Below are 12,965 nucleotides of genomic sequence, written 5' to 3'. Positions count from 1 at the left end.
ATACAGTTTTTTTTAGCTGATTTCAGTTTAGGTTGCAATATGAGCCTGCTGAAAAATAGGTCAGCGGCTTGACAATACGCATGCTTGATGCTTTGTTTTTCACTCCAGTGAAGTCAGTTCGTGTGTTCACTTACATCGTCTGAGAATTACACTTGCCTTGATATAAAATAGAAATGGCAGAGGCAGAATCTGACTGGGATTCTGTTACCTACCTTCGAAAGAAGACACCGAGAGCAGCAGAATTGAAATCTAAACAGGTAACAATTTGACTCGGGCTGACTGATTGTGAAGCTTACAAATTCGTGAGATAAAAATATTTTACTCAGCAATTTCGATGTTAAATTTCAATTAATTGTGGGTGAAAAGTACCACTAACAATCTTTATCAGGGATGGCGGGGCGTATTTTGAATTGAGGGGCTTACAAGCGAGCGCCAGAGGCGCTAACTTGTAGGGGTCTGGCGACATTTGTAAAATTATTATTTTATGTACTTTTTGCTTGAAATGGGGGGTGGGGGAGGGGGGGGCTAAAGATCCCCCCCAGGCTCTCCGGCTCCACCGCCCCTGTTTATGTCTTCACACCAACCACATGCAACCCATGACTTACTCACTAACATTATAAATATACTTCCAATACTGCTGCTGCATGGTACTGTGCTTGATGTTGTTCTCAGTGTGCTTTATAGTTTAAATTGCCAATTTTAGTGGTCTTCAAACTGCCTGTGTGTGATATGAGAAGATGATTATCTCTCATTAGCTAGGTAGACTAGTGTTAATAAATTGACACCACTCAGTACTCAAAAAAAAAAAACTTGAATTCCTGCTTCCAGTACCCTTGGGACAAGTAGCTAGTAGTTTGCTCTTTTGATAGTTTAGTTGGCAGATGACTTGCCTGATCCCTTGCCCATCGGGTAAGTGGGAGTGAAAAGTTACTTGCCCAGAAGGAGAATCTACTTGTCCCCGACAACTGGAGGGCACTTCTTTTGAGCTCTCACCACTGCTTTGCAGGACTATTGCTAAAGAAACTGAAAGCTTTTGTGTTGTCATTACCTGACTTTGGTCAGAGTTATATTTAAAAGGGGTTTCCACAGTTCCTTGTACAGACTGAACATCCTCATTTTAATTACATTTTCTTTGTTTTTTTTTCTTTTTTTTGTTAAAAATATCTTTTGTTTTGGTTTCTCCAAAGGCCGTTGCATCAGCTCAGAGACATGGAGGTCCAATAGAAACAACACAAAAATGTAAGTTGACAGTCAAGACAAAATGCTATGAGCTTTGCACACCTTTTTGTGACAAAGATTATTGGTTGAATGCCAGAGTAAGAGTGCTTTTCAGTGGAGTGTGTAAACCAAACCCAAAGTAATCACTTTTACTTGCCAATCACAATGAACACAGGCAACACAGTGAACTAATCAAAGCTCAAAGCAAAGCCATGTAGCCAATTCAAACTGCAGCAAAACATGTGGTTGGTGTTATCGTTGGTACATGTACATGGAGCTCAATATTGTAAGCCAAGCTCCAGAGCTGTTCTCGGAGAATATCTCCCTTAGGTTTTGATAGTATGGATTAAGCACAGTGAGGTTGATGCATAAAAAAGGCCGATTTCTTCCCAGTGTGGCACTGAACAAGTTTGGTTTATAAATGATTTATTACATGAATTTTTGAATGATAAAGAAATCTTACTAGAAAATGCTAGATCAGTAATGAAACACTGTAATTGGCAGAATTTAGTCATGGACTCATTCAGCTGTTTTAACCATAATTTTAATAATAACAAGTATTTACTTGTGCTCACAAACAGTTGGTGCCGGCTCAAACAAGCAGCATTCAGCAAACAAGGACTCTGCTAAACTTGATAGAGAGACAGAAGAACTGCATCGTAAGTCCTGCATTCAGATCTGATAAATATACATTGAGTTTTATGATTAATCATTGTTGACTAATATAGAAGTGACTAGATTAGTGAGACCTTTCTTTACTTAAAATGCTTACATGTATGAGGTGAAAATATTTTTTGTGTTTTTCTGTTGCTTGTTATGTCTACTTATTGAAACAGCCAAAAGTCAGTAATGTTAAAGAGAGAAAAAGTCTGACTTTTTTGCCACCCAAAGTGAGCTCAGTATAGCAAAACAGTGGGTCTGGAGACTGGTAACAAGTTAAAAAGCGATGATGTAGGAAATTGTTCCAGCGATTTGTTTACACCACTTCACCTCTGTAGCCATGTGAATTGCCATTGAAGATTTCTTCAAAGTTCGCTATTTTTTGCAAGTAAAATGGCAGATACTGATGGATATGTGCCCTCTGGTGAAAGTTCCAAGATACAAAAGTTGGAAAGTAGCGATGGAGTCATCTGAACAATTTCCTATGTCACGACCTTGTAATACACTCGTTTTGGCCATGGGCAAAATGGACCTACTTTCAGTTGCCAAATTCGATTTTTCTGTCTTCAACATTATTCACTTTTGGCAATTTTGAAAAGTTGACATACATGTAACAAGCGACAGAAAAACACCAAAAGATTTTTCACTTCATAGGCACTTCAAGCATAAAGTAAAGTTGTGCTGTGTGATGTTTTCCTGTGAACTGTAAGGGCTGGCAGTGCATGCAAAGAATTATGATGCACAGGGCTCGAAATTGCGACCAATACAGTCGCATTTGCGACTTAACTTTACTTATTCGCGACTAGAAAAACGAGAGTAGTCGCAAATTTGCGACTAGGTTTTGCCTTGACTGACACAAATTAAAAGGGCTAGCAGTAATCTCAAAGGAAAAAGAACATTACTTGTGAATGAAAGACACAATTTATTTGAATAGATATAATAAACAAACCCATGATTCTTTGATTGCCAACTGGATCGCCATGTTTGCTTATTCTAAGGCACACTAAAGTAAACGACTCTCTCTTTCAAAACCTTCAAAATGGCTATACCTGTGCAAAATCGCCTTATAATGTATTGCAAGCCCTTGAGTATTGAGTACGTCATGTATGTCTATGGATTGTGTCTCTTCTATAAGATTTTCCGACTAAGAATTTACATTTAGCGACTATTTTTTACCACTTGGTTGCCAAATGGCAACTTAAGGATTTTGTTAATTTCGAGCCCTGATGCAGTATCCATTTGTATACAGTAAGGTAGGTGAGGTAAAGTCTGCATACGAGCCAAGTGGCCCACCAGGCCAGAGCTTATCCCGGTTTCCGTAGCATGAAGCAACTGGGAGTATTTCTACTCCCCCCTGGGTGGGATGCTAGTCCATCGCAGGGTATCCCCCAGTATTAAGTTCGCTGGTACCCATTTATACAGCTGGGTGGAGAGAGGCACTGAGAGAGTAAAGTGTCTTTCCCAAGAACAAAACACAATGCCCCCGGCCAGGGCTCAAACCCGGACCGCCCAATCCGGAGACGAGCACACTAACCATGAGGGCACTGCGCCTTCCACTTTGCATGCATTGCAGTCCTATTAATAAGTATTTCTTTCTAGCTAATGTGTTAATCCTTTCTGGCTCTTTGCAAATTATTAATTTCAATAAAGAGATCAGATTGCTTGGAATTTCCTGGTCTGAAGTTTATATGAAATAATTCATATATGAACTGCAGTTGTAGATGAAAGTGAAGGATGATCATCGCAGTAAATTTCCCAATTTAAGCAATTGGAAAGAAGAAGCCTGAAAAAATCAGGGCTTCAACGGGATTCGAACCCGTGATCTCCGTGATACCGGTGCGATGCTCTACCAACTGAGCTATGAAGCCACACATTGGGAGCGAGGTCAATTAATCGAGTTCATATCTTCCCGTGAGGAGTGAAATGATGTGAAGTTTATATGAAACTTCATATAAACTTCACATCATTTCACTCCTCACGGGAAGATATGAACTCGATTAATTGACCTCGCTCCCAATATGTGGCTTCACAGCTCAGTTGGTAGAGCATTGCACTGGTGTTGCGGACGTCACGGGTTCGAATCCCGTTGAAGCCCTGATTTTTTCAGGTTTCTTCTTTCCAATTGCTTAAATTGGAAAATTTACTGCAATGATCATCCTTCACTTTCACTTTAATTTCCTGGTCTGTTTAGAGAATAAGATTTAAGTTAGATTTTAACTACTTCTGGCAGATGAGACAATCTCACTTGACGTTGGAAAGCTCATTCAACAATCAAGAATGGAGAAGAAATTAACACAGAAGGACCTAGCAACAGTAAGACTTACTAGCCATCCTTTGTGGATCCAACTCTGCTGATCATGTCCTGGTTTAAATTTAGTTATAGAATTTACAGTGCACACCATTGCTGATTACAATGACTGGCAGGGGAAAAAAGCTTAAGAGAAATATTTCCTGCCAGTCAAATCCACTGTAACTCATCACTAATGTGCTCCTGTGACTAGGACCTTCTCATTGAGCCTAACACCAGTCATGAGACCTTTGGTGATCACATCTTCGCCCAGTCTGGGCCATTTCTTTGGAACAAACTTCCTCTGGAGATCTATAAAGTCCAGTCTGAATGTTACTGTTTTTATACTGATGTTGAGGACAACTTGCAAACATAAAATTTGTCGACTGTTCATATTTTTACCTTTTATAACATTTTTATTTTTTATTGCACTTTTTTTTAGTCTTTAAAAGTGTTTGTGACAACTATGTTTTTACTTGCATGATGGATTCTACATGAGATCATGATATAGTAATTGAAAAAAGGATTATCATCCTTTCTTCATTACGTCTTAGCCTTCGAAAAACATGAAATTTGCAGAAACTGCAAGGGTTTGGGACCTGGGACAAGTCAGGGATATGACATGAAAACAATAATCTACATGTAAGATGAGCGACAAAAGTGTTGAGACATCCAGAAGATTCATTTTCTAAAAGTGTCTCAACTACTTTTATCTCTCATATTTCTAGGTCAAAGTTACAAAGTTCTATGCGAGAGTGTCTAATTCCTGGTACATTTCACTCACTTTTTTGTAACTTTTACTTGCTTGGTTAGAAAGATGTACAGACCTACATTCTTGTTTTGGAGTCGCGGCCTGGCTAGTCACCAGGCCTACTCCAAAGAATGCTTAAATCGGGTGAGGAAACAAAGCTATTTTTCCTGTTTCCATATCAAGATCTCATGTAGATTCCATCAAATTAATAAAAAATATCTGTGATAAACACTTAGAATAAGCATTGTGTTATGTGCTTTGAGATATATATATTTTTTATAATATTAGCACTATACACCTTTAATTTGTTATAAATATGACAGGTCTTTTCTGGTCAACCAAACTTTGGCTACCCAGAATTTATCAACAAATCAGAGTACGAGTTTTGAATAAGAGAGTTTGTTATTTTGGTCTTTCTGAAAACAAGAGAGATGAGTGTTTGATATATACCTTCTCAATCAACATTAAGGAGAAAACAGAGAAGTAAAATCATAATAATCTACATGTATGCTAATGAAGACCAGACATCCAAACCCTGCTATGGTTACGATTTCTGTTGTTTAACTTAATGAAATATCAGTGTGTTTGAGAAATGTAAGTTGCTCTGATTTATAGTTTCACATGTCTGTTGCAAGGACCTGAATTTCACTGGATTCAGAGTTGCGTTGACCTGCCAAAAAAATATTGTTCCTGCCACCTAAAGGTCAGCACACATGAGGGGACAAGTCCCTGCAACAAGTGGGGGGTCCAACAAGGTACTTTGTGTGGACAAGCCATTTTCCAAAAAAATCCCATGAATTCAAACTGGTTGAACTGTTCGTGGGAGAAATCTCTGTGACCAAATTAGTTAAAATTAAACCAATCACATATCCTTATGATAGGTTCCCATCATAATTTCTACAAACTTTGTTTTGGAAGGGGGCTTACAGCCTGGCTTGGCATTAGGAAGATGAAGTTGATGTTGAAAAAGCAGCTTGGGGTATTACAACCAGGAAAATTCTAATAGAATTTTACTAAAAACAAAATGACAACTGTTAACCCAAAATCAGAATAAAACAAGCACCAAATAATTAAGTTAACAACATACAGTTTTATTGTGCTGATTTATTTCAATGCTACATTGTTAATTAAATAGCTTTGGTTTAACTTTGCAAAGCTACAGAGTGAAAGAATGCTACATGTACCTTTTGTCCCTAGTTTCTGCTATATTCCTGTGCAATTAGTCCCCACATGTAAACGCACTAAGGGGCTAGTCCCTGCAAACAATCCCCTCTTGTAGACACTTTAAAGGACTTGTTGCAAGGACTAGTCCTTGGGAATTCATCTGTTCCCTTGTGCATGTCGCCCTTACAAATGAGTTGATTTCAGAATTTTGTTGCTGGCTACAGTTGTTTTTGTCAAGAAGAACAGTACATTAGTGGTATTCACAATGGTAATTTTCTCACACTGACTCAGCTGTGTGTTTTTTTGTTTTTTGTTATTTCACAGAAAATCAATGAAAAACCGCAAGTTATAATGGATTATGAGTCTGGGAGAGCAATTCCCAACAATCAGGTGCTGAGTAAACTTGAAAGAACTCTTGGTGAGTTTATTAAATGACGTTATAAACTTAAGATCTATAGCAATTACTTAATTTAAGTCAATGCAGATCCTTGTCTCTTTATTATTGACTCAAACAACCCTCCTAGTTGCTTGCGGTTAGAATCAAAACTTCTCGCGTCTTCTTACCCTTAGACTTTCAACTTCTTCCATTTCCAAAAGTTCTTGCAGGTAAATTGCACATTACCACATTCTCACTTCTTGCGCCAGCTTGCATGTTGTTGTGGCGCAAGATCTTTTTGTCTGTTATGACTGTCTAAGGGGTATCTCTACGTATGCTTGCTCGTATGTGAAGAAATTATTTATACATCTAGAAAAGCAAGGTGATGATTTTCAGTGAATTGTTTAGGGGATTCTAACAGACTGTAATTTGTTTAAATAAGTGTTTTTTTCCAAGACACAAGGGGAGAGTTTGGGATGGTCTGCCAGGCTTCCTCTATATAACTTATCACATACCTTCTAATAACATCATTTTGAAAACATTATTAGTAATTTTGAACAAAGCTAAACAATAAGATTACATTGATTATATACACTAAATTGCCTGATGTGAGGTATCTGATGAAGTGTTATTTTCTCCTGTGGAAATGGTAATTTTCTGCAGGCTGTTTGTTTTTTTTTTTACCTGACACACATGTCATTTTAGTTTGAAGCTGGTTTCATTTGATATTTGCTCTCCTCTAAGCAAAGTTGGATTGCAATTAACAGGGATCCATATTCATAGTCGTTCGGTCGTTGCAGGGATGACCAAAACAATATGGAAACTCGTTCGCTGGACGACTTTAGTTTGACTCTACCAGAAAAAAAGAAAAAAACATTTCTCAAATTTTCTCATGAGTTCCCTGCATTCTGGCCACTTGTTATCCATTTGGAACTTTCAGAAAACAGCGAAAGATTTGCAGCTTTCTTTCACAATAAAATCGTCATTTTGGTCCCCCATCTTGAATGACGTGATGAATGAAATCACTGCAGGCTCAATTTTCATTTTGTTAACCACCGATGCTCTGTACTGCATCTGCATCCGCGAACGACACATCGCACGATTGCATCAGCTGTTTTGGTCGTCTTGATCAGGGTATGGCATTTAGTAATGTTAACACTTTGGAAAAACAAGCCAAATGCAAGCAGGAAGAGTGAAAGCGTTCCTCTTAGCCTTCATGACAGTCAAAGAGTGGTTTTTCTGTATCGGCCGTGATTCAGAAATAACGGAACCGATAAACCGTTTTCCACGGACATCCCCAGCCTTGCTGATCAAAATTTATTTGATGAAAGTTTTTTTTTTTTTTTCTTATTTTTAACAAGAGGATGGGCTTTCCATTATGCCAAACTGACCGATCAGAGATCAGTGGGAATACCCGAGGAAAATGGAAAGACATTTTCTGATTAAACCAGGCCAACCAATACGAATGGCCCTTGCGATTTTTAATTCCTTTACCAAATTCCCTTATTAGGGCAAAGAACTAGTTTGTCAAAAATGGAACAGCGAATGTCGGTTGGAAAATTCCAATCAAAATAAGTGGACCACCTCCAGAGGTGATCCCGAGTATTCCGGTTGGAAGGAACCGAAAAGGACCTTTCCATTTGAATTCCGACCGAAATTTCTGGAATCATTGGCATAATGGAAAGCACCCTTTGATTAATTAATTTGATTTCGTTGTTCCGCCATATTGTATCCATCCCAAAGTGCATCACATAGCATGTGAACAGGCAAGTAAAATTTTTTCCAAGGCAAGTATGTCATCTGGCATACTTTCCCGGCTGATTACTTGGGATCCCTGCAATTAATCCAAATCCTGACTTTGTTTGTTATTTTCAGGTGTCAAGCTTCGTGGGAAAGATAAAGGGAAGCCGCTGGTTCCTGGCGGCAAGGGGAAGAAGTGATATGTAATGAAACAATTTTACCTTTTATTCCAAGCTAGCAGCAGTGACCAATTTCTAGGTTCTCCTTACCTTTTGTAACAAATTAAGACTAGCAGGTCATGAGAATTTAGGATCAGATCATTTCAGAAACAGTCTTGACTGAATCTCTTTTTTTCATAAAAAGCATCTAAGTATGCAAAAAGGTTAGGAAAATCTAGTGGTTGATCTTGGATTAAAGGGTTAAATGTCACTTCACTCCTTGCCAATGAAAAAAATCTGAGCGTTTACTGACAAACGAGATAATAATAAAAAAAATTGCGTTTAAAATTGTTTCAGATTGTTTTTCTCGGCGATATTGAGTGAGACTAGTATGCCTGGGGGCTTTTTGTTAAATGCATAAATCTGCAATAAGTAATTAGAACTTTTGTCATTGTTGTGGTTATACAGCATTATAATATACATTGAAGTGATTGTTTCATACCTTTTCTAAAAATTTGCACCATTCACATGGAGCAGTAAAGACATGTTTAAATACCTTGGCTCACCAACTGCTGAAATTATGCAAACATGCTCTGAATGGTATGATTATATTTTTTATGCCTTTTACTCACTTCAGTCAGTTTTGGTGACAGAAATACTCAACCATCCATCTTAGAATGTCACAGAGCATGGTAACCAACAGGAGATGAAATAAATATTAGATAACAACATCAGGTTTGCGTTCCCCGCCAAATGCGAGGGTTGCCAAATGTTAAGGGGTTGTTCCGGGGGTTGCATGCTTGGGCGACCAGTGGTCAATCAAGACATGACGGCAGAAGTAAAGTATCGTAGTATATATCGATTCGTCTCGCTTATCGAGGCCTGTCGCTATTTCGTAGTCGCGCACACACAAAACTTACTCAGAACAACAAATCTCTTGCAACGAGAAGCAAGAAATTAGATAAGTACCATATTGCTATAAGTGTAAACACCGTTTATTTGTATATTGTTTAGCAGGGCTACTGTTATAGTATTGTACTTAGTGTAAGTGTAGGTTATTGTAATTGCTGCAGAGCGAGTGTTGCGAGCGAGCAGCAACATAAACAGGGTTTAAGGAGAATATATAGAAGGGAATACGAATTGTCGAATTCATCACTTTTTACCAGAGTGCATTGCATTTAACCAGAGTGCAGTGCGCCACTTTTTACCAAAGTGCGTTGCGCCACGAACAACACGAGAACGTCTGCGGCTCGGTTGAGCCGTCGTTCTTTTTCGCGTGGATACCAGTGAGAAAGATAAGTGGTTTTGTTTTTCTTTGATTTACCTGTAAAACGATGTGAAGGAGATTGTCCCTAAGCCTTGCTTTTGTTCTTAATGTACTCCCAGAAAAATTGGGTTGGGGTGTGCGGCCCGTTTCCCAAAACCCTTACCCTATTTATGACCAAAATATGCGATATTCCCTACCCTATTGCTGGTTTTCAGTGTCACGCAATTCAAAGTAGATCCAAATAAAAATCAAAACCGGTTGATAGATAAAGTCCAGAATCTGGAAAATGAAAGAAGGTAAATATGCAAAAACTCTCGCCAAAATTCTGGTCACAACAATTTTTCTTATGCGAGATATGCGGAGAAATTTTTTTCCCAAATTTATAGAGATTTTTATGGAGACGCCATGTATGGGCACCAACATGGCGGCCGGAAACCAACAGAAACATCTGTCACTGAGTTTTACTACAAACGCGTGAATTTATCCCTCGAGAAACCCTAAAACATTAAAATAATACCTTTTCTAAGACATGAACTGTTCAGATAGCCAAGTTCCCCGAAATAAGTCAGTGTTTTAACCATCATGACAGCTCTCTAGGCCGTCATATAAATGCCGCGTCACGCAAAAGCTTGGAAATTCAAGCGTAGTGTATAACAAAACCAACAACCCATTCGGAGCGAAAATTTGTATGAATATTAGTTTTCAGCTGCTCTTATACATCATTAAAGTAAAATCTCAGGAATATTTTGTAGTTCGAATTTTAGTGACGTCATGTGAAAACCAGCTATTTATGCCCTGACCAAAAATTCGAAACCCTATTTATGACCCTTAAATCGAAACCCTGTTTCAGACCTGCGTTATAATTAGTTCCCTAGTTCAGACCAATGTTGAATTACCGTAAACATAATTTGTGAGGGGCTTTTGTTGATTTTCTTTTCGATAATGATGAAAAAGTGGCTTCTTCTTAAAAACATACCCATATCTGTTTATGACCAAAATGACCAAAGTCGGCAAAAACCGATGCCGTATTTATGACCAAAACGGCTGAAAAACCATACCCTTTGAGGCCGCACATACCTATATAGCCCATATAAGGGAGTACACCCCCCCCCCCCCCCAGGGGCGGGTTTAACTTAGTGTGTCATTTCTTGGCAGTCACGCCTCCTTGGCTGAATTCTTAAATGAAGAGAAATCGTCGTTACTAAAGCTTTTAGAATAATTAAAACAAACGAAAACCGTAGAACACGCTATTTTCATATATGCTGCGATCTATTCCTTTCATCCAAACATGAATTTGAGCTAAAGCTTTAACATTTTCACACATCGCGATGGACGCGTCGTCCTCGACACATCTGTCAACATTCTAGAGACATTTAATGCGTATCAGCACAGAATTTATAAGTTAGATTTCTGCTCCTTCAATTTCCACAGCTTTCGATTTTCGCAATCTGATAAAGGGGAGATTGATGTCTATCGCTTTATGTCCAAACATAGTTCAGATCACTATGTGCTTTTTTGTCACGATCCCCTGTCACACCTCGCCATCGATGCGTTATTATGCATGAAGTTGTAAATGAATCACTGCGTAAAATATGTCACTCTCAACAGAATGTGCCGCAGCATTATTATCTTTTAGATACCCTATTTTTATCATTGTCAGTAGTATTAGCTTAGTTTTTGGTCTGTTTCAGTATGGATGCCTGAGACTAGCATCTCTTGGCGATATCTTACAGAAGAATGTGCATCAAAGTCAGTCACCCATCAGCCACCAGCAGAAGTGCAGTATTATCAACGGCATGGCAGCTGTTCAGTCCCTGGGAAATACCACGGGTGCAAAGTCATTCGGAGAGTGGAGTGATAATTTCACTTCGTTTGTTGTTTCTCACTTTTCGGACAAACGTACAAGAGTACATGTAGTTTTCGACCGATACCTTCCAAATTATCTCAAGAGAGTTACCAGAGCAAAGCGGAAGAGAGAGAAGAGCAAGGTATTAGAAGAGATGTGCAGACCAGGAAACAACGAATTGGTAACTGGGACAGGTTTACTGTCATTGAAGAAAACAAGGCCAGTCCTTTCCATTTTCTGTCGACTGAAATGTCACAACGTTATGGGACGCATCCTGGACGTGAGCTGGTGGTTAGCGAAGGGTTCAGAGAGACACTGAACGTGTAGTCACCTGATGCGCCTAGAGAGAGTCTTCAGGAGCTGTCTCCAGACCACGAGGAGGCAGACACAAATTGTACTCCACGTTAGGGACGCAGCTGCTAGGGGTTATCAGCAAGTTAACGTGTTGTGCCGTGACACAGATGTTCTCGTCCTCCTTCTGGCGCACAGACAAGATCTCTGTCAAGAAATTTGGATGTTCTCCGGTACCTCCCGAACAAAGAGTTACATACCAGTCCACAAGATCTCATTGCCCGAGGAGAAGAGGATGTCGCTACCAGCCTTTCATGCCATCACTGGTTGTGATACAACCAGCCAGTTTGCGGGTATCCGTAAGCAATCAGCCTCGAAAATCTTCGACAGTTCACCGAAGCTTATCGAACATCTAGGCGAATATTGTCCACCAGAGGAAAGCGTCTTGGCCGACGCTGAAGCATTTGTCTGGCAGCTGTACGACCATGGGACAGACGAAATAGATATCGACAAGGAGAGAGCAGCAGCATTTCGCAAGGTAAAGAAGAACCTTGATTCCCTTCCTTCCTTCCTTCATATACGGCGTGCGAACTTCCAGTACATGATATGGTAAAAAGCGAAAGAGCCTCGACCATTCCTGTCTAGTCCAGGAGAGAATGGGTTGTTCCACAAGGAAGGAGTTCTTAAGCCCAAGCTGACGAATCAAGAGGAAGTATCAGCATCGTGCTTACAATTAATTAGCGTTCTGTGGATGTTTGTAATGAACTTTAAGGTTTAAATAACAAGGACGACAGCTTTGTAAAGGCTCTGTAATTCCTGGCTCAACAGGTCAACACAATTTAACTCGTGGTCGATTCTGACTAAAGCGCTGGGCGACCAGGCCGTATTACATAATATCGTTACATCCTCCTCTTTCTTAAATACAACATGACACAAACTCCAAGTGGCAACAAATAAAACAATATCACGATTAAGTCTGTAAAATAAAGAATGAAAGATGTCCACAAAGGCAAATTTAAATGCCCTGCACAAAGTCCATCCTAACATAGTTCAAATGGAAAACACAACAAAGTTACAGTTCTGCTTGACTGCACCCCTCAGGGTGGGCAGTAGTCTTTGAAACGGATTGGGGTCCTAATTAAACGCCCTCTGGTGGATCTTCTTTCAGATGGCTGTGGGATCTCTGGCGGCCTTTGAGGGGTCCCTG

The 12,965-nt window shown here is 39.4% G+C and overlaps 1 protein-coding gene across 1 annotated transcript; it reads left to right on the top strand.

Annotated features, from left to right (window-relative positions):
- Positions 1-84: 84 nt before the first annotated feature.
- On the top strand, positions 85-9,382 carry LOC145486008 (endothelial differentiation-related factor 1-like). Its single transcript, XM_081464706.1, has 6 exons — positions 85-257; positions 1,188-1,239; positions 1,800-1,877; positions 4,109-4,191; positions 6,405-6,498; positions 8,332-9,382. The coding sequence occupies exons 1-6, from the start codon at positions 174-176 to the stop codon at positions 8,394-8,396; spliced, it is 456 nt and encodes a 151-aa protein (XP_081320832.1). The 5' UTR covers positions 85-173; the 3' UTR covers positions 8,397-9,382.
- The last annotated feature ends 3,583 nt before the right edge of the window (positions 9,383-12,965 follow it).

This window comes from Orbicella franksi, chromosome 1, assembly GCF_964199315.1.
Source record: "Orbicella franksi chromosome 1, jaOrbFran1.1, whole genome shotgun sequence".
Taxonomy (NCBI): Eukaryota; Metazoa; Cnidaria; class Anthozoa; order Scleractinia; family Merulinidae; genus Orbicella; species Orbicella franksi.
The sequence above is the reverse complement of the archived record's forward strand: the minus strand, read 5'-3'. Positions and strand labels throughout refer to the sequence as shown.

Coding starts and splice junctions, on each gene's coding strand:
- LOC145486008 (XM_081464706.1), top strand. CDS start 174: ATGGCAGAGGCAGAATCTGACTGGGATTCTGTTACCTACCTTCGAAAG. Junction 1,878..4,108: donor AGAGACAGAAGAACTGCATC/GTAAGTCCTGCA, acceptor TACTTCTGGCAG/ATGAGACAATCTCACTTGAC. Junction 4,192..6,404: donor CACAGAAGGACCTAGCAACA/GTAAGACTTACT, acceptor GTTATTTCACAG/AAAATCAATGAAAAACCGCA.